At 51.1% G+C, this 21,026-nt stretch overlaps 4 protein-coding genes across 4 annotated transcripts; 1 reads left to right on the forward strand and 3 right to left on the reverse strand.

Annotated features, from left to right (window-relative positions):
• The first annotated feature begins 3,115 nt into the window (after window positions 1-3,115).
• GGS23DRAFT_611854 (mannitol 1-phosphate dehydrogenase) lies at window positions 3,116-5,299 on the forward strand. Its single transcript, XM_051520443.1, has 2 exons — window positions 3,116-4,294; window positions 4,348-5,299. Exons 1-2 carry the CDS (start codon window positions 3,538-3,540, stop codon window positions 4,890-4,892), a joined length of 1,302 nt encoding a protein of 433 aa, XP_051370034.1. The 5' UTR covers window positions 3,116-3,537; the 3' UTR covers window positions 4,893-5,299.
• Window positions 5,300-10,275, reverse strand: GGS23DRAFT_146488 (putative ankyrin repeat protein). Its single transcript, XM_051511308.1, has 2 exons — window positions 9,486-10,275; window positions 5,300-9,349 (listed from the first exon to the last, which is right to left on the reverse strand). The coding sequence occupies exons 1-2, from the start codon at window positions 10,165-10,167 to the stop codon at window positions 5,664-5,666; spliced, it is 4,368 nt and encodes a 1,455-aa protein (XP_051370035.1). The 5' UTR covers window positions 10,168-10,275; the 3' UTR covers window positions 5,300-5,663.
• A 3,360-nt stretch (window positions 10,276-13,635) lies between these two features.
• GGS23DRAFT_576314 (glycoside hydrolase family 43 protein) lies at window positions 13,636-15,934 on the reverse strand. Its single transcript, XM_051516847.1, has one exon. The coding sequence runs from the start codon at window positions 15,451-15,453 to the stop codon at window positions 13,843-13,845; it is 1,611 nt and encodes a 536-aa protein (XP_051370036.1). The 5' UTR covers window positions 15,454-15,934; the 3' UTR covers window positions 13,636-13,842.
• Window positions 15,935-16,829: 895 nt separating this feature from the next.
• Window positions 16,830-18,725, reverse strand: GGS23DRAFT_146509 (kinase-like domain-containing protein). The gene is made up of 2 exons (XM_051511309.1): window positions 18,241-18,725; window positions 16,830-18,188 (listed from the first exon to the last, which is right to left on the reverse strand). The coding sequence occupies exons 1-2, from the start codon at window positions 18,567-18,569 to the stop codon at window positions 17,255-17,257; spliced, it is 1,263 nt and encodes a 420-aa protein (XP_051370037.1). The 5' UTR covers window positions 18,570-18,725; the 3' UTR covers window positions 16,830-17,254.
• Between the last annotated feature and the right edge of the window lie 2,301 nt (window positions 18,726-21,026).

Raw genomic sequence — 21,026 nt, forward strand, 5'->3', positions numbered from 1 at the left:
CAGAGAGACCTGTCATTAGTGGAACCGCCCCGTCAAGCCACTGACCTAGGTAGCCTCGCGGATCTGTTAGGCAGGTCGCCGGCATGGGGTCGGTCGCCAGCGTGGGAGTCAGGTCCTAACTCATCATACGATGTTGCCCGGCCGTCTGATACCCTTCCTGTCTGTTGGTTGTAGCAATTTATTAGAGCGATACGACGTTGCCCGGCCGTCTGGCGCCCTTCCTGTCTGTTGGTTATGGTCTATAGCTGGGGTGAAACGACGTTGCCCGGCCGTCTGATACCCTTCCTATCTGTTGGTTGTAGAAATTTATTAGAGCGATGCGATGTTGCCCAGCCGTCTGGCGCCCTTCCTGTCTGTTGGTTGTGGCCTGCGGCTTGGGGCGATACGATGTTGCCTGGCCGTCTGATACCCTTCCTGTATGTTGGTTGTGGTCTACAGCTGGGGCGCATCCCCGTATGGCATATATTAACCCGCATTCTAGGTGCCAGCGATTTCTGCCAGCCGTTCTCCATTCCTCCTTCATTCACGTTTCCTTTGATAGAGACCACCGACTCCGCGATCTCCTTCTTTCGTATTTCCTTTGATACAGACCACTGACTCCGCGATTAACCAAGGGACTGCTTAACTTGGTGCTGATGGCTGACCAACGTACTACGACTCCTATCCAAATGGGGAGCGAGCCGAGAGCTCCAGATGTTCAACGGAACACGGCTGATCATGCCCAGGTACGTTACGCCGTCGTATGACTAAGGGAGTAAAACTGTATATTTGTACTAACAGGCCCATTGCTTCAGACCGCCGACGATGATGATCGCAGGTCATATGTTACCAAATACGAGAATCCAGCAGATGTTAGTCCACAACCAACCACGGACGGGGTGGCCACTAATCATACATTAGTATCCGTTTGAAATAGGCGAGACTGTATGGATTCTCAAGCCTGGATTCAGGGCACCCATCGGCGAATTCGTTATCGCTCGAGCTCTTCCCAATGACTTTTTCGAGTTGACCGACAAAGCCGATAACACGACTTACTCAGAGCTTGTCGAGGGTCAGTACCTGAGAAGAGATCCTTATTAGGCTGCTGTGTAATAAGGCACGAGGCTATTGTCGTGGTGCGGCGGGACTGGGCCACATAGGGCTTTTGATGTGTATTTATATGGGTCTGGCACTCATATTTCCATCACAGATACTTCAACCTGTATTCATAACCTTGGACCATCATACTATCCGGAGGATAGTTATATAGGTTAAATCCACTCGTTTCTCAACATGCCTTCGTAAAGCACTCATCGTTCTCGTATTGCTCCCAGCTACCACTTACAGTTGGCTGATCAACAGCTCACAGCTATTTACAGCTGTAATCCCGCTTGATCAGCACTGGGCCAGCTGTTGACAGCTGTGGCTGTTCCTGTCCCCATCCGGTCCCCCTACAGCGTGCCCACGCTGTTCCTCTTTACTATAATATTGAGAGTGATTAGTTAGCTGTTGAATAGCCCAGTCCACTGACCTCCTTATTTTTGCAACGTCCGAGGTAACTACGTAGGTAGCTACCGGGTGACTGTAACAATAATAATTACTGCCTGGGCTATTATATGCCTTGTAAATAATCATATAAACTCTAGCATCATCTTACAAATGAACCCAATTTAAGGAGCTGTTACGTGGGATATTCCACCTCCTTCCACCACTTTTCATCATCTTTTTACCTTTTCTGCCGGTTCTCTCCGCTTTCGTACGCCATAGCTTACCTCAGCCGTCGAGAGCTCTTTATATAGCCTTTCGTGGTTCTTTCGCTCCTTTAGATCTTTCATAGCTTCATACATTGTTCGATCTCTCCCGTCCTGTACCTTCCTTCGTATTACACGTGCTTCCACGCGTAGCTCTCCCCGAGAGGATACGTGACAGGAGCTATTACAGGACTTTTACAGAGTGTGTGTTATGTCAGCTAAACTTGGAGACTTAGCACGGGTATTGCCACGTAGCTGACTCAAGAAACGTATGGCAGTGTAGGTTTCGAGTAGAGGGAGTGCAGGAACGCGGGTAAGAGACGGTATATTGGCTAATTAGCCCGGAAGAAAATGTGCAAAAGATTTCAAAACCGTCTAGATATATGTCGATGTACTCGACTAGCTGAGGTAAGCTAGGTTACTCTCTACTATGCCTACGTGACAGGTATTTTCTCGTGTAAACTTTAATAGTGTGGGCAACCCCCTGGAGTGAATGAAAAAGGTGAGGTGTTTGAAAATTTCCAAGCGGTATCATCTTTGCCAGTGAAAGTGGAACCTGAGAAGAGGCTGGGAGCTAATACCCGAGATTAAACCCTGATTACAAACACATGTGTGTTATGATATTATTACCTACTAGTACTATACATAACATAGATTTTGTAAATGAATTCATCGTGTCGATTCATTGCTTTGATTCTAATAAAACGCTCATGCCTTCCAATGTGTCACATGAAATCGTGGACACCTGCATCTCTCCAGTGAGCAACGAAGACTTACAAGGCAGGATTCCCTAGTTGACAGATGGGGACAAGAATCATGCACAGCGAAATCTGGACGAATTCCATGGTTTAATATTCCCGCCTCCATAGACAATATCACCAGGTTGATATTCCTTGGGACAAACCTCACGTTGGCTGAGAACCTGGAGAAATATTAAAGGGGGTCTGTATTTGGTGTTTAAAATACCAACGGTGCTAACTACTCTATGATTTCACCTCATAATAACGGTAATAACCTCAGCTGATTTTCTATTATTTATCAAACCACCGGAGGAAATATTAGATGCGTAAAAGCGCAGAAAACCACAGTGGTTTGTTGGATGCCTGCTTTTCATTCTCGCCTTTCCCTCGCATTATGCTTAGATCCATGTCCGGGAGGACAGAAGAGGTAATATTAAGAACAAAGTTATGCTCGCGACTGGTCTTTACGGCAACAGCGGCAATCGTGCCGAAGGGTGGGTGTAAGTAACTCCTAAAGCGATCCTGAGGTATTAGCCGCCGTGCGGCGGATCCTATGGGAGCTCGACCTCGTAAATCATCGCAATGTATCCCCGAATGGATGACCTGAATTTCTCGTTACCCCCCTGGAGCCTAAGATACCGCAATGAAAGCACCTGTCATGGTGTCGTTGACTCTGAGGCTCCGCACGGCTATCAACCTGCTGGAATGCTAGTAATACCCCTCAAGGACTTCAGTATAAGCAAGGGAGATGAACTGATATTATTACTTGCTTCTGATATTATGCACCCCAACTTCCAGACAAAGAGTTAGTAATAAAGGTCGCCTCGGATTCCCGACATGCCGCTATCGTATTTCCCCGCAACCGACCATCCGGCTGTAGAATCCTCGGTACCCTCGTTTATGTATCATGGGACTCGCGTCTTCGCATCTACCGATGATCCTCCCTCCCCCCGCCGTGGCTCCCACACCCTAGTCGCCGACTCGATATATTAGCTCCTCTCGTCCGCTCTAATTTATATCTGTCCCTACCTTGGGTATGCTCCATCGTCAGCTCTCCACCCACCACCATGGATACCAAGCCCTTTAATATCGCCATCGTAGGCGGCGGCATCAGCGGCGTCACGCTCGCCATCTGCCTCCTGCAGCACAATGTCCCGGTCACGATCTACGAGTCGGCTGCCCGGTTCGGGGAGATCGGCGCCGGGCTAGGCATGGGGCCCAACTCGGTCCGCGCCATGGGCCTTATCTCGCCCGACATCGTCGCCGGGTTCGAGCGGTGCGTCACGCTTAACGGCGACGGCAACCGGAGCAACTGGTTCACCGTCCGCGTCGGCGACCAGCGGAAAGCCGGACCGGACGGCGTGCTGCGGCAGAAGGAGAGCGCGGGGCTCCGGGTCGGCGACGCTATCTTTGAGATCAACTACACCAACGACGGGCAGGCCGGCGGCGTGCACCGGGCCCACTTCCTGGACGAGCTCCTGAAGCTGGTCCCGAAATCCGTGCAGCGGCTCGGCAAGCGGTTGGTCGACATCACCAGCGCCGACGGATCCCAGGACGCCGTGCTGCACTTCGCCGACGGGACGACGGCGCAGCACAGCGCGGTGATCGGCTGCGACGGGATCAAGTCGCGGACGAGGCAGATCCTGCTGGGCGAGGACGAGGCGAAGCCGGTGTTCACCGGGAAATACGCCTATAGGGGCCTGATCCCGATGGAGAAGGCGACCGAGATCCTGGGGAACGAGATAGCGGCCAACAGCCAGATCTACCTGGGCTACCACGGGCACCTGCTCACGTATCCGATCCAGAAGGGAAAGACGATGAACGGTGAGCCGCTTTCTTGACCCGACTCCCGGTTTCCCATACTGACCAGCCGGCAGTCGTGGCGTTCAGCTCGTGCGAGTCGTGGACGGACCCGCAGTGGGTGGTGCCGACGTCGCGGGAGAAGATGCTGGCGGACTACGAGGGGTGGGGGGCGACGGTCGGGGCGGTGGTGGGGGCGATGGAGAAGCGCGACGTGTGGGCGCTGTTCGAGCACGCGCCGGCGCGGACGTACTACGGGACGGGGCCGCGGATCTGCCTGCTGGGGGACGCGGCGCACGCGACGACGCCGCACCAGGGCGCGGGCGCGGGCATGTGCATCGAGGACTGCGCGGTGCTGGGGCGGCTGATCGCGGCGGCGGCGGCGGCGCCGGACCTCGACCGCGCGTTCCGCGCCTACGACCGCGTCCGCCGCCCCCGCACCCAGCGCCTCGTCCGCACCAGCCGCGAGGCCGGCGCCCTCTACCAGTTCGAGCTCGAGGCCGACGACCTCGACGCCATCCAGCGCAACCTCGCCCGCCGCATGGCCTGGATCTGGGACGCCGACTTGCGCCAGGACCTCAAGACCGCCCTCGCGATGATGCTCCGGGACGAGCGAGGTTGAGAATCGGCGGCGGCGTTGTCGATCCGGGGATGGATAGCGGTTGAGTGGGATAGTTGACCCTCTGATCGGGTAAACATGGCCCCATCTTTATTTTGTGAGTTTTATTACTTAAGGGCCATATATCTACCTACAGTATTAACCCCTATTTTCCCCAGCCCCTATTTTAGGACTCCGAAGCCACGCAAGGCAGCACACTGTTTTCCTCCCACCGTCCCGTTTTCTAGATGCCGGCTTCTTATTCAACGTTCTCTCCGTAGTGCCATCACTCCTGACTCCTGACAGACAACCCCAAGATTTCTACTTTACTCTATGCGTGTAAACCTAGTAAATCTACCTAGGTATTTGCTATCGTCACAGAGACATTGTCACTAATATCTACGAACCCATCTTTCGCTGTGGGAACTTTTAGGAGGGTAGTATCAACGAGCCGCCACAGCCATCTGTATTAATACTGATACTTAAACGCCTAGCTCTCACGTTCGCCACCAGCCGGTCTCACTCACAGCGACTTTAGTTGTGGGTTAGACAGACTGTCGGCCACGCCTAGGCACCTAGTGGCGAATGTTGATATAGCAGGTATAACACGCGGGTTCGTGTCGTACTGCCCAAGGCACAAAAAGGTGATGCCGCAGAAATGCGAGCGCTGCTTATACCCAATATCTGACAACCTGCCGAAACCTACGGTAGGGTAACTGATTGATCGAGTTGCTATACAAGAGTCCCCCGAGTCGGCAATTCTATCGTTGCGCCAGCCAGCTGGCTCTGTAATAGCTACCGAGAAATAGTAGCTACATCCGGGCTCAGCCACTCCTCACCCGACCCCCACAGCTTCAATGACACTCTTGTTTCGTTTTGGTCTCCAGGCAAAGGCCCAATTTCCTGCAAGGCCCTGTCGAAATTGCTTCCGCCCTCGATATTATCGTTGTAATACTCGCCATCCCGGTGCCAGAATCTGCTTCTCGCGATGGTGGGCCACATTTCTTCCAGTCCATGCCTCTCCAATAGCCGTGCCGCATCGTCTTTCCTTCTGATCCGAGGCGGGAGTAGCTCCTCAACGATAGACGTTTTCCCGTTTTTGGCAGCAATGAAAATATCCCTCAAGTGTACGTTATTATCGCTTAGTTCTGTCTCCTGCAGAAGGCGAACCGCCCCAAGATTACCTGCTTGCACTGCAATAGAAAGCGGCGTGGTACCGTGGTGATCTGGTTTGTTGAGAACTTTCACGTTCTCAGACTTCAACAGCCCCTGCACGTATGAATCGAGACCTAAAGCTGCTGCCCACCAGAGGGCTGTTCTGCCCGCACCGTCTGTGCAAGCTACATCGACATTCTTGGTGTTTAGGATCCTCGTAAATATCGACTCCTTTGAAGGCCTGTCCCCTACTCCCAGTTTGACTGCGTATACGAGCGGTGGAGAATTGATAGTAGACAGACTGTCGTTCTTGAAATTTGGATCCAGCCCGGCCTCCAGGAGCATGTCCACCATGTCTTCCCTTCCTTCCTTGATGGCGAGGTGGAGTGGTGGCTTGGTATAGTACTCATTATGGCCAATCCAGCTGTCACTCAAGAGCACCCGCACAGTAGCAGCGTTTCCTGCTGTGATCGCCCAGCCTAGTGGTGTCATGCCCTGGTCGTCTTCGTCGTGGAATAAGCTGCTTCCCCACTTCTCCAGCATCTCTTTCATGATCATCGTGCGCCCTTGTTTTGCGGCGTGGCGGCAAATCCTCCGCCACTTTTCCGGGTCGTCCAAACCTCTGGTATTCAACTCCGCTTCCTTTTCAATAAGTACCCTCGCCGAGTTGATGTCGCCAAGTTCTAAGGCATATGATAAGGCAGTTCGATTCCTCTCGTCCTCCTGGTTGGGCGAGGCACCAAGCTTCAGTAATGTCTCCATAACCATGTACCAACCCGTTCGGGAGGCAGATATGAATGCCTGAGTCTTTCGTGGCTCTGGGAGGTATTTCCTCTGCAGATGGTACAGTGTAGAGCTTAAATCTGAGCCCCGAATTGCATCGAGAAGACTAGGCGAGATTGGCTTCGGAGTGGGGGAATCTTTCGATAGTTTTTTTTCGGCCTCTTGTTTTTGGCTTCTCAGCGGCCTGCTCTCCTTCTCCAGGCACCAGAGGGCAACTTGGCCGTAACACTGGATGGCATCAGCCAAACTAAGGGCGGACCCCCGACCCGGCACAGTCTCGGAGTCAACCCAAATGAATGAGATCTTCTTCAAATCTTCATCTTGGGAGTACCGCTCAAACAACTCGGCAATTACTTCGTAGCCAAACAAGTTTTCCTCGTCCTCGTTGTTCTTCAGGAGAGCTCGCCGACCTATTTCGCAGGCCTCTATAAAGGACAATCTGAAGCGATTCGTGGTCTCCATGTTCTCTGCGGAATCTTGCTCCCCACCACTTAAAACTCCGGCAAACAAAAGGCCAAGTTTCCAGTGGACAAGTTCCCTGTACTTTTTCCACGATCCATTGAGCCGGTATTCGTTTTCTAGCTGGCTAGCCACAGAGAATATCTGATCCGGAGGTTTCAGCTTATTCTCGGTTATCAAAACTGGGATAACGCAGGCGAAGGATTCATCTGTGTCACACAAGCCTCGCAACTCGAGAGCGTTTCGAATCCTTTCTATGTTATCGTTTGTGGCCGTTAAGCCCTCCTCATGCTGCCTGACCGTTGTGGACCCAAAGTCGCCAACAATTTTCAGAATTGCCGTCAAAAACGTGGAATAAATTTCCTGGGCGCAGTTCAGCACGAGTGAACTCTTCGAAGTCGTCTCCAGAACTGCAAGTTCGCGGCATGGCCACGTTTTCTTCACGCTGTGCCACCCAAAGAATCGTCTCTGGTTGCGGGAGCCTTGGGGCTGTCCCCCGTTCCTTACAATGAACTTTCCGTCGTCCTTCCACCACACTGCATTCTCGACCTCTACCCAGTCGAGCGCTCTCAACTCGCTCCGGTTTCCCGAACGGCCACAATTGGCATCTACTTGTAGCCTTCTTTTTTGTATCCTTTTGCGGCCTTGCTCGCGCCAGATCTCCAAATTAAGTCTTTCGCTAGACTCATCCTTGGCATCTTCCTGGATTGCGAGAATTCGACTTATGCTCGGACCCGCCCTTTTGGAATCCGTCTCCTTTGCGCCCTCTATCTCGGATGGCTCTTTCAGTGACCATACCCACAGGCTGAGCAAGGCTTCTAGTTCCGATCTATCAGCCCTCCATGGACCCTCAGGACCACCCTGGCCGATTGCTTTCTCCAAGGACATATGGATGCTATTGCTCTGGAACTCTTTTTGGGGGTCCAAGGACATACGGATGCTATTGCCCTGGGACTCTTTTTGAATTGGGGGATTCCACAGGGAACATCGGGCCGTCCAAAATATCCGTACAGCTTTATCCCATGGCTCATAAAGCTTTACCGGTGGCTGTGAGTCCGGAGCAAAGAGGATTTCCATGGTATCTTCGATAGCAAGCGCCAGAATAAGGGCGGCATCTCGCACAGCAACAAACTTCCCCCCCCAACAGTCGCTATCATCTGACTTCGGTGCTTCTAACCCTGTCAGGTGGGCAAGGCGGCTCCGGTAGAGAAATGTTTTCACAGCGGCGTTTAAAGGAACAGTAGTTTTTTGTCCTTGGGGATGATCCTGATCCATTCTATATCTCTCTTCGATCCATTGGCTGATCTCCTTCTTCGCCGTAGAGACCAGACAGGGTTCCGAGCGGTACGAGGCTTCCGGATTAATTCGAAAGCCCGACAAGATTGACGAGTTTTCAACATTTAGTTTTTGCAATGCCTTGGACTTGTCGTCTTCATTCTCGCGGGGGTCGGGAGGTGTGTTGGCGGCAGGGGTGTCAGTTTCTAGCTGGCCATTTTCCGAAATACTGGACACCATCCATAGGTGACGTGAGTCTTTATTAGTCCAGTAGCAGGGTTCGGGTGGAATGCCGAATATACCGTGTCCAAGCCTAAATGCCAAAAAGTCCAGTTCGTGTCCCTCTATAAAGGCCGGGTAGCGCTCCATAACGTTGTCCTCTCTCTTCAATCGGCGGGTTCTCAGCCCCGCACGAATGAGGCTCATGAAGATGGTTACGATGAACTGGGCGACTGCGACAGAAGGGTGGCAAGCTCTAAGGCCAAGAAACTGGCAGAAGAAGCCTGCCGTAGTTGTTGCAACTGCGGTCCGAATCCAGCACGTACGTGGTATTGATTTATCCGTTTTTTTCCACGACGTAATATATCTCTGAAGAGGATATTTTTCATCGGTGTAAGCGAAAGATTCGAAGACCTGGTCGCCTACTCTTTGATTTCCTGGTTGGATCCAATACATCCTAAAAGCGTCCTTGCCGGCAGCTCGGCGGTAAATACGCTCCCCGGTCTTGTTCTCGATGAGATAGGCACACAGACCCATTCCCAGGCAAAGCAAGACTGTCCCAACGACGGTTAGGGGAATTGCATATTCATCTAGGGAGTTTGATAGTCAGATTCGATACCCTTGAGTAGCCTTGCATCTTTATACTCGACATTAACAAAGGGAACTTCAGTTGAGAAGATTCCAAAATAGAAGAGTCGAAACTGGTATATTAGTCTCACCACTTACCTTCCTGGCTTTCCCTTATCCATAGGTAGTAATACCTTGCGAGGGCGGCCCATACCAAGACTGCCGACTGTAGCAACGCTCCCAAAACGGCAACAGTGGTGAACCAAATTCGACCACGCGATTCGATTCCGATATTGAGAGATAGATTTGGGCTTGGAGCGAAATTTGTCGTCGTTTGTGAATCCCTACTTCTCCTATCCCACCACGCAACTTTCTTTGGTTCGGTCCATGGATGACGATTTTTCCCGATGTATTCTTTGGACGAGTACAGGCCAGCTGTGGCCTCAACTCGCTTGGCGGAGAAGAATTCTTTACCATCAGGCTCAGGGTTGTGTATAATCTCGAGCAGCTTCGGGCGGCCGAAGATGCGAGCAATGCCGTTGTTGTTGTAAAGCTCGCAGACATCAGGGCTAGTAGATGAACACAACTCTGCCTCGGCAGCCCCCGCCCCTTCTTGGGCTCTTCCAATAAAGGCCCTAAGCGAGGGGCCCCCACATACCCGAATCGCGGATACTATGGCAGTGATGATACCCATGGGGCCCATAGCGAAGATGATAACGTCTTCAAGTGTCAAGCACTCGCTGAGATACTGCTTCGTGGGGGATTCGCCAAGAAGAGCAACCAGGGGAGCCAGATCCGTTGCCAGGTTATTCGAGAAATCATCCCACCAGCTCGTAGACATAGCTGCTAGCCGCTTTCCAGCAAATCTGCGTGGGATCTTAGGCTGGTTGACTGTGCGGGAACAGGAAATCGAAGTGGGAGGGTGGCGGAAATTCTGCCACCAAAAGGAGGGGGGGTAAATAGAGAATATAGTAGTGGTGGGTGGTCTTACAACGGTTGATAATATGGCCTAGGGATTCATACGGTCGCTCTTAGCTGGCAACAGTAGCAACATTGCTTCACTGCCGGTGGGTTTGTAAAGGCTTAAGAGACGAGATGCTGCAGGCTAATATCTCACTCGAAGAAATGTGAACCTGTTTAAATATATTCTTGAGCGCTGCTATATCCATAGTGTGAATTTTGTCTACCCTCATGCAAGGCTGTAGAAGACCCCGTAATCCAACATGCCCTGTTGATCTCACCCCATGTACCGCGACTGTACAGGTTTATAATCTTTGTATACTCAACAACTCTCTCCACGGGTTAATATTTCTATGTCGCTTGACTAAACTGCACATTCGATGACACGTCCGTGTGATTGACATGGGAAATTCCGTACGAGGCGGCCACTCCCTGTCCAGTCTGTCCTATCCCAGAGCATGAATGCATAGCCTGCTTCAGTCTACCCCAATGCCATCGCCACCTTTCCTTTATTAGAAGATCCGTGCTCGGACAAATACAGATCTCAGGTACGAAACACAGGATGGACTGCAGTGAGAATATTAGTTGCTTAGGGCGTGGGGGCCCGCCGCCGTGGCCTCAGCTACCGACTTATTGGGAGGGAACCCCAGCGGCTTATACGCTCAGTTACAACCGTAACCGAGATGAAGACTTTGAGGCTGAAAGGATTCTCAGAAAGGCTAGATATATTCAGCTCAGCTCAGCTCCGCTCAGCCATAAGCAAGTATCTAATTACATGACGGTCTGTGCCAAGCCGCCAGCCTGAGACCTACATGAAAAGAAACAGAAAAGGCAGTTCGCCGACGTCAAGTCCATCCCCTACATTTCCCTTCTTGAATACGCATGCTTATATAGGCAGGTGGTTCTTTTTCCTACGCGGCAAAGTCGGTACCCCAACAACTACATAATATGTACGGTTGTTGAATTATAATGCATGTCATCTGCCTGCCAGGTCTTGGAAACCTCGCAGACTATTACCTCCGTTTAATGTCCATGGCGCGTGTTTGATAAGTACTAATTCTTTCACAGGCATAGGTAGTAACACATCTCCACGATCCACAACCACCTGGTAAATCCTTGACTTATAACGAGATAACCCACTAATTAATAAACCAAGTAAGCTAGGGCACCCCTTCACGGGCCACCCCTTCACGGACTACCGCGTTAGGACCTACGAACGCGCCTTTTAACGCGACGCCCTTGCTTAAATAACCTATAATTTCTCGGTTAGTTTTAATCTTTAGTAATTCCTTTTGCCATTAATCTCTTCCTAATTTCTTATTAATTAAGATAGTATCTTTAAAAAAATAATAAATCCGTACGTAAGCCGTTATTCGGAAGGTAATATACGGTATTAATATCCGATAAGTTACCCGTTTATATAGCGTCCTTCGTTCTTACCTATTACGCCGTTTCGCCGGTAAACTAACGAAATAAGAGCTAAATAAGAATCGGTAGGCTTTATTACCGATCTTAGAAGCTAAATTAACTCGTTAGGTTATTTCGTAAGCTAGGTTAGGCTTCGCGCCGGCCTTTATTTAATTTAGGTTTATAGCCGAACGCTTATTAAACCCCGACGGCGGCTCTAAAAAGCTAGGGAAGTATTAGCATTACCGTTTTTTAGAGCGAAATACGGAGGTTAAGGCCTTTACGGTTAAGATCGTCGATTATAAGCGGATTAAGGGCGCTACGGCGGTAAATATTAACCTCTTTTTCGACCGATTAAAAGCTTCCGAATTATTAGCCATTTCCTTCGAACGCTTCTTTAACGCCGACGAAATAGGTATCGTATAAGGCGTTACCGGTAACTACTAAGTAATTTCCGAAGCTAATACCTATATAATACTTAAGAAAGGCGTCGAAAAAGGTTAATAAATTACTACTTTTAAGTATATAAGCTTCGGCGGAAAGCCTCTTCCTTTTTTAATACTTTTTAAGGGTATCGACGTTTAGGCTTAATAATTTCCTAACGATTCTTATAATCTTTAGGAGGATTAACGGTTCTAGGCGTTACTTAAAGGATAGATTAGTAATAATATCGCATTAAGTTAGCTTATAGGTATCTTTATTCCTTATATTCGGGCCCGTTTCGGTAATAAATAAGTCGTTTTAATTTACGATAGCTATAAATCGTATACCTACGACGCCTTTCTTACGTATTATCTTTAAAATAAAATATGGCTCGTCTTTTACTAGCCTTATTATAGTTACGTCGTATAGGTTTTAGATATCGGAATATTGAACAGGAGCAGCGTAGGCACGCTGTAATAGAGGCACGAAACAAGGACTGCCCAACTGCCAACAACTGGCCCAGTGCCGATCAACCAAAGATCACAGCTGTAAACAGCTGTAATCGGTTGATCGGCCAGCTGAAAACGGCAGCTGGGAAAGGAGGACTGGAAAAGGGCAACGAGGATAGCTAGAAAGGCATGGCAAGAAACGAGTGAATGGCTGTAGGCTGTGATGTCTACAGGTCTAAGTCTGGCTGATGAAAATATGAGTGCGCGACCCATATAAATACACATCGAAAAGGCTACGTGGCCTAGATCCACCGCACTACTATAATATTTAGGTTATTAAAAAAACGGCTTAAAAGCCTCCTTAAGAAGAGCTAAAGTACGAATCTAAACCTATGCCTTACTAAGGTCGATATATTAAAGATATACCGATAAGTTAGGATCGATATAATAACTTCTCGAATTATGAAAGGAACTTAAAGGACCTTTGGGATTTATCCTAGAAACCGTAAGAAGCCGTTATCGTCGAGATTCGTAATTATAAAGGATAAGGATATTCCTAAATCTCGGCCGAGACGGTCGGAGGCATCGGAAGCTATCGAAAGGCCGAAAATATCTAATTTCCTAACGTTATTAGCTCTAAAATACGTTAATATACCCTTAAACGGCTAGGAATTACGAAATATTATTTAACGGTTTATCCTTATTAATTCTAAGGCTAAGATCGTATTTTAGCAGTTATTTATTCGGAAAACTAACGGCACCTTCGACCGATAGGCTAATAAGATCGCGATTCTTAAAACCTAGCTTTAATATAAGATCGCTAAAAACGATAGGGCTATTATTAAGATACGGAAGAAGGTATGCCTAGCGCTAAGGGAGCGCTTTATTCGTATAGCGGATATACGGCGGGTAAAAAGGTCGTTAAGAAGTAAGGTAATATATAAGGACGAGGTAAGCGATAAAGAGGTACCTAGAGAGGCTAAAATAGCGCTAGAAACGCCTAAAAACGAAGTATCGTAAGCGGAGGACTATATCGAGGTTATAACGCCGGAATTAGAGGGTTTTAATTAATTTTAATAATGTAAATAGCTTTAATTATTAACGTAGTAGTTACTAGGTAATGCTTAATTTAGGTAGCCCGTGGAGGGGTGGCTCGTGAAGCGGTAACCTAACTTACATAGAGCTATCGTCACAACTCCTCAAGATAGCACATTTTCATCCCCTCGGACCTTGGGGATTCATCTGTACAATGATCGTCCCGAGCATGTAGCCAAGCATTATACCTCATAGCGGTCGGTCTCATAACGAACAGGACGGTAAGTGAAGTAGTCGAAGGTGGCTGGCAGCACGGTTCCGTTTATATCGGAACAGGCCATCCCCACGAAGGCCCCCGTGAAGCTTCCATGGGACTGGTGACCACCACATTCATCCGAGAGGATAGACGCATCATAGACTGGCCCGATCTTCTTGAGCTCCTCTCCTCCCAAAGCATAGAAGAACTGCAGGTCGCGTCCACGAATCGTCAGCGCCAGCTTCACCTTCCCCTCGTTAGGGATCTTCACCGGATCCGCTAGAGGCATCTCGAGTTTGCCTTCCGGCCAAGATATCTCTGAGGTCAGGATGAGCAGCTCGCGCTGGCCATCAGAATGCGCAGTCACTGTTAGGTAGAAGAAGTTGTAGCGACAGTAGTATGCCGTCAGTCCAGCGAACTGTCTCTCGTCTGCCGGAGAGAAGTCGACCACAGTTTCGGCATCGTAAGAAAAGTGAACTTGCCGCCTCGCGACCAGTGCCTGCTCGAAGAAGGAGCCGATACTCTCTCGGCCGAACAGGGCGAGTTTGCCGCCTTGCGTAGAGAAGATACGCTCCGTCTCGGGTGTCCTCAGCCACTGGAAGTCCTTATGCAGCCCGTTCTCGAACGTGTACCGCTGCTCCGCCCAGTATTTGGTGTCGTCTCGCACCCCGGGCACGTCGACGTAAAGAGAGGGGACGGGGCCATCCTTCACGAAGAGCCAATCATCCTTCCAGAATGCCTCCTGGATGGCGGTTTCACGGCCGAGAACGCACCGGCGTTGCTGGGTGATGGGGCGCCCCGTCAAGTGGACTAGGTAGGTCTTCCCCTGCGGAGTTTCTACGATATCGCCGTGGCCAGCCCTCTGCAGGGCAGCGAACTGAGTATCCCTGGAGCTGAGGATGTGCTTCTGCGGGTGCACCTCGTAAGGGCCCCAGATGTCGCGGGAACGCGCCAGGGTACAGGCATGATTGTAAGCGGTGCCGCCCTCAGCTGTCAGCAAATAGTACCACCCATTCCTCTTGTACAGGTGAGGCCCCTCAACAAGATCGAGCTCCGTGCCGAGGAAAACGTTTTTCTTAGGGCCGACGAGTTTGCCGACGGAGGGATCGAACTCTTGCAGGACGATTCCGGCGAATTGGCGGGGTCGCGAGCGGTGGTCCTGCAGCATGTTCGCAAACCACTTCTTGCCATCGTCGTCGTGGAAGAGCGAAGGGTCGAAGCCGGAGGAGTTGACGTACACCGGGTCCGACCAAGGTCCCTCTATCGACGGCGCGGTGACGATGTAATTATGGGTGTCCTTTAAGGAACCGTCTTTGCGCTTTACGTCTGTGTAGACGAGCCAGAACTTGTCGCCATCATGTGTGAGACAGGGGGCCCACACGCCGCAGCTGTCGGGGTTCCCGCGCATGTCCAGTTGCGACTTGCGGCTCAGGGGCCGGGTCACTAGCTCCCAGTTCGCAAGATCCTTGGAGTGGTGGATCTGCACCCCAGGATACCACTCGAAGGTTGACGTCGCGATGTAATAGTCCTCGCCAACCCGGACTATCGAGGGGTCCGGGTTGAATCCTGGCAAGATGGGGTTGCGAACCAAGGGCATGATGCCAGATCGAATTTCTCGGTGGTGAAGCAGAGAAAGGGGGAGAGAGGTGAGGGCTAAGATGGAGGGAGAGGAATAGCAGCAGCACCTGAGGCTGAATTCAGGTGATAATGATATTTAATACACATTGATGATCGGGGGGGGAGGTAAGTGGAGGCAACGATCTTCGGCGGCGGTTAATAACGATGCCCGGGAAATCGAATTTAACCGGCGGCCTAATGCCGACTTCGCCGCCGCCGTTACAGTCTAAGAAGGTACTGAGGGTTAGTACTGAAGCTACCCATTACGACCGGAGATGATTGTAAACAAAAGTTCCTGTAGAACATAATAGGTAGGTAATAGGCACACGATTCCCGGTGCCTCATTGAAGATTACCGCGATAACTCGTTTCCGGATCACGATAATATCGCCTCATAATACTTGCTGCAGCGACGGCAGCCACCGTTAGAACCAACCCTCGGGACAAGCTTTCTGTCCATTGGTGAAACTATCCATACAGGGTAATGATCCCATCTCATTCATGATCGTCCATGTAAGTAGTTTAACCAATGCGAATACCACGGCGGGGAGGTAAGAAGGCAAGTATCTATTGTCAAGGCCAGTCTCCAATCATGGCAGATATGGCATGCACACGGCAACGATGATCCGCAGGGCATAATAATAGCCGATACGTCGACCTTCTCCAAGAGCTCTAGATCACGCGCGCGAGATAGATCAGCATCGCATGCGCGTCCTCCTTTATTTTCCATAGTTGAACCGAGATCGATCGTGCCCGGAGCTGCCAAGCATAGACCTGGCATCCCAGTGTCCTGGAGTTTGACTTGGTCTGCCATTCCGATCTCTGCCCTCTCCTGTACGGCAAGGATTTCAGCCGCGCCTTATCGAATGTCAGTCCAGCGTCGCATTATCGATTTTCGTATCCTCTCATCTCAATTGGTGCGAGCTTGGATGCGAGATGTACGGTCGGGACCCTTCAATGTAAAGGAGTCGCTTACCGACGGGTTATCCCGGCCTCGAGATCGTATTACCAATGCGGTCATAAAAAACGACATATTGTCGGCGACGATCTCCGCCCACGTCGCGTAATTGCTCACGCTGCAAGTCCGAAGCGGAGGCATGCGCAGGACGGCAGTGATAGCGTACAAGACGGCTAGCGCTGGAATGTTGGGGTAGCCTAACGTCGATACACATTGCCAGGTTACACCTCGAAAGCCAAGTCAAGTATTCCGTGTGGCCATGTTCGGTGTTAGGCGAGGGAGAGAGGACGACAACTAGAGTCGAAGTCATTGCACATCGCTGTTCCTCTCGCGTCTCAATGGTGCGCCTGTCTGGTCGAATCTATGGCAAGGAAGCCCGCGACGTGGGAGAGCATTCTTACCGGACTTGGTCATATCAATGTATATTAATATCTCAATCTCGCTGGCCTACCTGGTGCCCTTTTTGCTTCTCGTTAATTATGCCTCAATAAATATCGGCACTGGTAATTAGATAAGGAGCAAGGCGAAGGAATACCTCCCACGATATTAATATTAATAGTACGGGAGATTTTAGACAGCTTCATCCTGCGTAGGCTCCTCCTGAACTCCGACGGCGGCGGCGTCATCTTGTTCACGACCTTCAAAGATATTGTACTTCGCACTCTCGCAGAGATTCTTATGGTCCTCGAATCCCGCTGAGCGGACACGTCCACGATCTCTCTACGGGGTAGACGCCTATAATCGGTCGACCAGAGAAGCTGCTCAATGATGCACCAATTCGACTGGGCAGACGAGTCGGTTGAGAGTCGGAAGTGCCGCGAATCTTAATTTTCGAGATAAAACTGTGCCACTTCTGCCTCATCGTGCTCGCTCAGCCACTTCAATCCTTGCAGCCAGCTCTCGTTAACAAAGTCTTGCCGCATTTTTACATACGTCAACGAGCGGAACGCCAATGCTTCCTTAGAGAAGAAACCAGCTTCGGTAAGGAGGAAGGTCTGCTGTTTGTTAACGCCTTCGCGATCGTTTCTACCCCTTTCCCGTCCCACTGCCTCTACAACGCCGGCGAACCGCCGAGCGCGTAGCTGCCGCTCTCTCACGGCCGTGCACTCGTCCAGAACGCCAGGGACAGCGCAACTGGTGCCCATCAGAAACGGAATCCGGTAGAGGGCTGCGTCGGGCACCGCCACGACCGAGTCCCAATCAATGACGGCGAGAACGTTGAACTCCCGGTCGACGAGGACGTTGTTCGGGTTGAGATCGAAGTTGGCAAGGCCGAAACCATCGGCAGGGCCACCCTTCCCGGCTCGTACTGCAGGAGGCGGGAAGGACGCGGCGAGGGACCGGAAGGCTTCCACGAGCTCGTCCTGCCCATCGACCGGCAGACCGCCGTTTGCGAGACTCCTACCCAGTGCTAGCGGGTAGTCTGCGTAGAATGCGGCGGCAGATGCATACGGTCCTGAGCTTGTTCCGATCAGAGGTCCCACGACGAACGAGCCCTGGTCTGCCTGACCTAGAGTAACGGAGCCGATTTCCGGCAGCCGGATCGCGGCAAGCTTGATCATTATCTCGGCGATCTGGCGCCAGAACTTTTGCTCGAATTGCGTTGGTATGCCTTCATGGCCGCCAGGATACGTTCGAGATACTTCTTCTGCTGTGTTGCCGTCGATGTATTCCATGATGGAGAAGGGGCAGCCGACTGAGTTTCTGCCGTCCAGTTCGTAACCGTAGACTCGTGGAATCGGGATGTCTGTTTTCTGACTACGGAGAGTGTTAGTCCCGCGAGAAGACACACCCCTTCGTGCTTGCTTACCGCACAAACTCCATTGTGGCAAGCTCCGACTGCATCTCGAGGAGGGTCGCCTCGGGCCTGCTAGACTCGCCCTCCATTGGAGGCATCCTCAACCTCGCAATCCACTCGACACCGTCATCAAACCTGATCTTGCGCACGAGATTGTCCTGTCCCACGGAAAACTCGGGAGAAAGGGTGCATGGCTGATTCTGCCGAAGCTTCGAGGTATACGCTTTCAGAGCTTCTTGATTGACTATGTCACGGAATTGACAGATGCGCTCAGCGTGCTCGCCTTCGTACTCCTTGCCTCCCGTCCAGGCGTCACTTCCAACCGGAGCAAAACCATCCATAGTTTAGTTACGATAGTTCGGCTGCCGCCCGCACGCATTAGAAGCGCTGGTGTGCGGCTCATAACTCTCAGCGCATTGGAATGGCTAACAACGAGACTATGAGCACGCAAAAAACCAAGAAGAAAAACGTGCGTGGGCGCGGAGCAAATCAAAATGGCTTCTCTGCTGACAACGCCTCCACCAACGGGTCTGATAGCACGTTTAGTCATCGGATTGGTGGATATGGCAATTGATCCGACTTTGTATATTAAGTTGCCCCCTTTCTACCTCCTATAGAGATCCGTTATTTTACTTGTCTACTTATTTTTGGAACTTTTACCTACTCGATTGCTCTTTGATATATCTGGTTATACGTCGCCTCTAATGCACCGACACTCGAGAGTACAGAGACCCGGCCGGGGCAGGACGGGCCAGCCCGATGGCCCGTCGCCCTAATATCGACGGGAAGATTACCTATGTATAAAGAAACCACTGGCTATTCGTTTCCCATTCTAAAAAAGTAACGTAACCTCTATCACTGTGAAGATTAACCCGTCAACAGTCTCTTCCTCTGAGGATAGTTGCCTTTCAGCGGCCGTAATAGTTCGTTGGCAAATTAAGTCGTATATCCCCTGCTATCTTCAATAAGGGACATACATAGGTAATCCGTGGAGGTAGACGAGGCTGGGATCAGGCGGACGACAGGGTGTCAGGCGCTTATAGCAACCCCGGGACTGAGTTGTCGGATTCAAGGATGCGTACGGGGCTGGGTTCCACAGGAAATCCTTCTTGCGCCTCGTACGCTCTAGTTCGATCACCAGCAGTTGTGCTTCGAGTGCCCGAACAGCACCGTGGGTGAAGCAGGACTTAATATAGGGATAACAGAAATATATCGAAGCAAACGGCTCTCTCAGGCTAGTGTTCTTCCCGGCTGGAAAAGGCAGTCGATAGGCTCGTTCCGAGGATTGAACCTCCCGCTGACCGTGCTCCTCCCATGGCCTTCATTTATAAGCGTCCTCCCAGCAAGGGATTTTGTGGCCATGCGCCATAGGACCATTGTTCGCAAGCCCTTGACGATATAAGGCTGCTTAAACCCACATTGTTACGACATGCTCGTCAAATTTCCCTAAATGTGCAGCGTCTAGCTAGCGTTAGCGCGAACGTAAAGTACGCATATGTAGCAGGGGGGAGAGGGGGGGACCTTACCGACGACTTGATGAGGCCGGTACTAGGGACTGTCCTCTAAATCGCTATTTATTCTCGTATCGGGCTATGCCAGGTCTGTGGTAGAGAGGTCTCGGAGACGGGTACGGCCTAGCTGGGCCTCGAGGCCGCGTACTTCTTCTTATAGATTTGCTACGCTAGCCTCGAGCCTACCCAGGGCTCGGATATCCTGGGTGGTTATTGCCTCTTTGATCAGGCTATTTACCTCCTGACGCTGGGCTTTCGCGGTCGCCTCGCGTTGGTCGAGGAGGTAATGTCGTGGCTTGGCTCTGGACCCTGGCTTACTGGTAGTCTCCTTATCATTGTCGTCCGGTACGATGACCTTACCGGTTTGGAAAGGGTCTTCTGTAAAAACTCGGAGGACGGCCGGGGCCAGAGGTGCCCTGATTTGGGTGAAGCTATACTTAGGTGGTATGGCTCGTCGTCGTCGATAGTAGTACCTGATAATCCTAATCGCCTTATTCCAGGCTTCTGTAGGTAGCTCGAGGTAGCTCTTCTTACTTTCGAAGGATGCCTTAGGGTTAAGATGCTCTGGGTCAAACGTACTGAGGCTTTCTCTTTTCGACCTTTCGATGGAGATGTCGTGTAAAACGTAGACGCCTACATTTACGCTTTGCGGTATGTAGGCATATAAGGGCTGGTTCAACTGTTCAACTGCCACGTGACAGGAGATTATCAAGAATTACGCGTCCCGGCAGCTCGCCAAACCCGCGGATGTCCTGCCGGCGCTATCAGGGCTCGCGAACGGATTTCACGGAGCTCCGGGCGATACCTGCTAGCCGGGCTTTGGAAGGCCGGTTTAATACAGGGGCTATCCGGGACAGGGGTTTGCATTTCTGCGGCTAATCAAGTGGCGAGGCGCCCTTAGGGGGTGATGACACCTATATTTTCTACTGCTCGAGAGCGTCGGGGGGAACAACCGCTGGAGGCGGATATGACGCCTATCTTCTGTCTCTCGGTATGACGCGTCCGGGGACACCGCGAGCGCGATTAACTCACGGGTGGTTCTCGCCGATATCGAACCGGCTCTCGATAAGCAGGCGGCGAGACTTATCTGATGCCCTCGATCATTTATTTCAAGGTCAGCGACGGTATCCTGTAAACGCTTTGGTTGATTTTGCTCACGTCGACGCCCCTGCGTCCCGGGACAAAATGAGCGCCAGCACTCTGGAGATCCCTTTACGGCGTAGACATAGAAGCGGATTCGATCAAGAGGTGAGATTTTATCAGGGAAGTAGGTATTCTTGTACATCC

Source organism: Durotheca rogersii, assembly GCF_024521655.1.
Source record: "Durotheca rogersii strain YMJ 92031201 chromosome Unknown GGS23scaffold_18, whole genome shotgun sequence".
NCBI lineage: Eukaryota > Fungi > Ascomycota > Sordariomycetes > Xylariales > Xylariaceae > Durotheca > Durotheca rogersii.

Excerpts from the sequence above, each read along its gene's own strand:
- GGS23DRAFT_611854 (XM_051520443.1), top strand. The coding sequence starts at position 3,538 with ATGGATACCAAGCCCTTTAATATCGCCATCGTAGGCGGCGGCATCAGC. Across the intron at positions 4,295-4,347 it reads GAAGGGAAAGACGATGAACG|TCGTGGCGTTCAGCTCGTGC; the intron begins GTGAGCCGCTTT and ends ACCAGCCGGCAG.
- GGS23DRAFT_146488 (XM_051511308.1), bottom strand. The coding sequence starts at position 10,167 with ATGTCTACGAGCTGGTGGGATGATTTCTCGAATAACCTGGCAACGGAT. Across the intron at positions 9,350-9,485 it reads GATAAGGGAAAGCCAGGAAG|ATGAATATGCAATTCCCCTA; the intron begins GTAAGTGGTGAG and ends CAAACTCCCTAG.
- GGS23DRAFT_576314 (XM_051516847.1), bottom strand. The coding sequence starts at position 15,453 with ATGCCCTTGGTTCGCAACCCCATCTTGCCAGGATTCAACCCGGACCCC.
- GGS23DRAFT_146509 (XM_051511309.1), bottom strand. The coding sequence starts at position 18,569 with ATGGATGGTTTTGCTCCGGTTGGAAGTGACGCCTGGACGGGAGGCAAG. Across the intron at positions 18,189-18,240 it reads GCCACAATGGAGTTTGTGCG|TCAGAAAACAGACATCCCGA; the intron begins GTAAGCAAGCAC and ends CACTCTCCGTAG.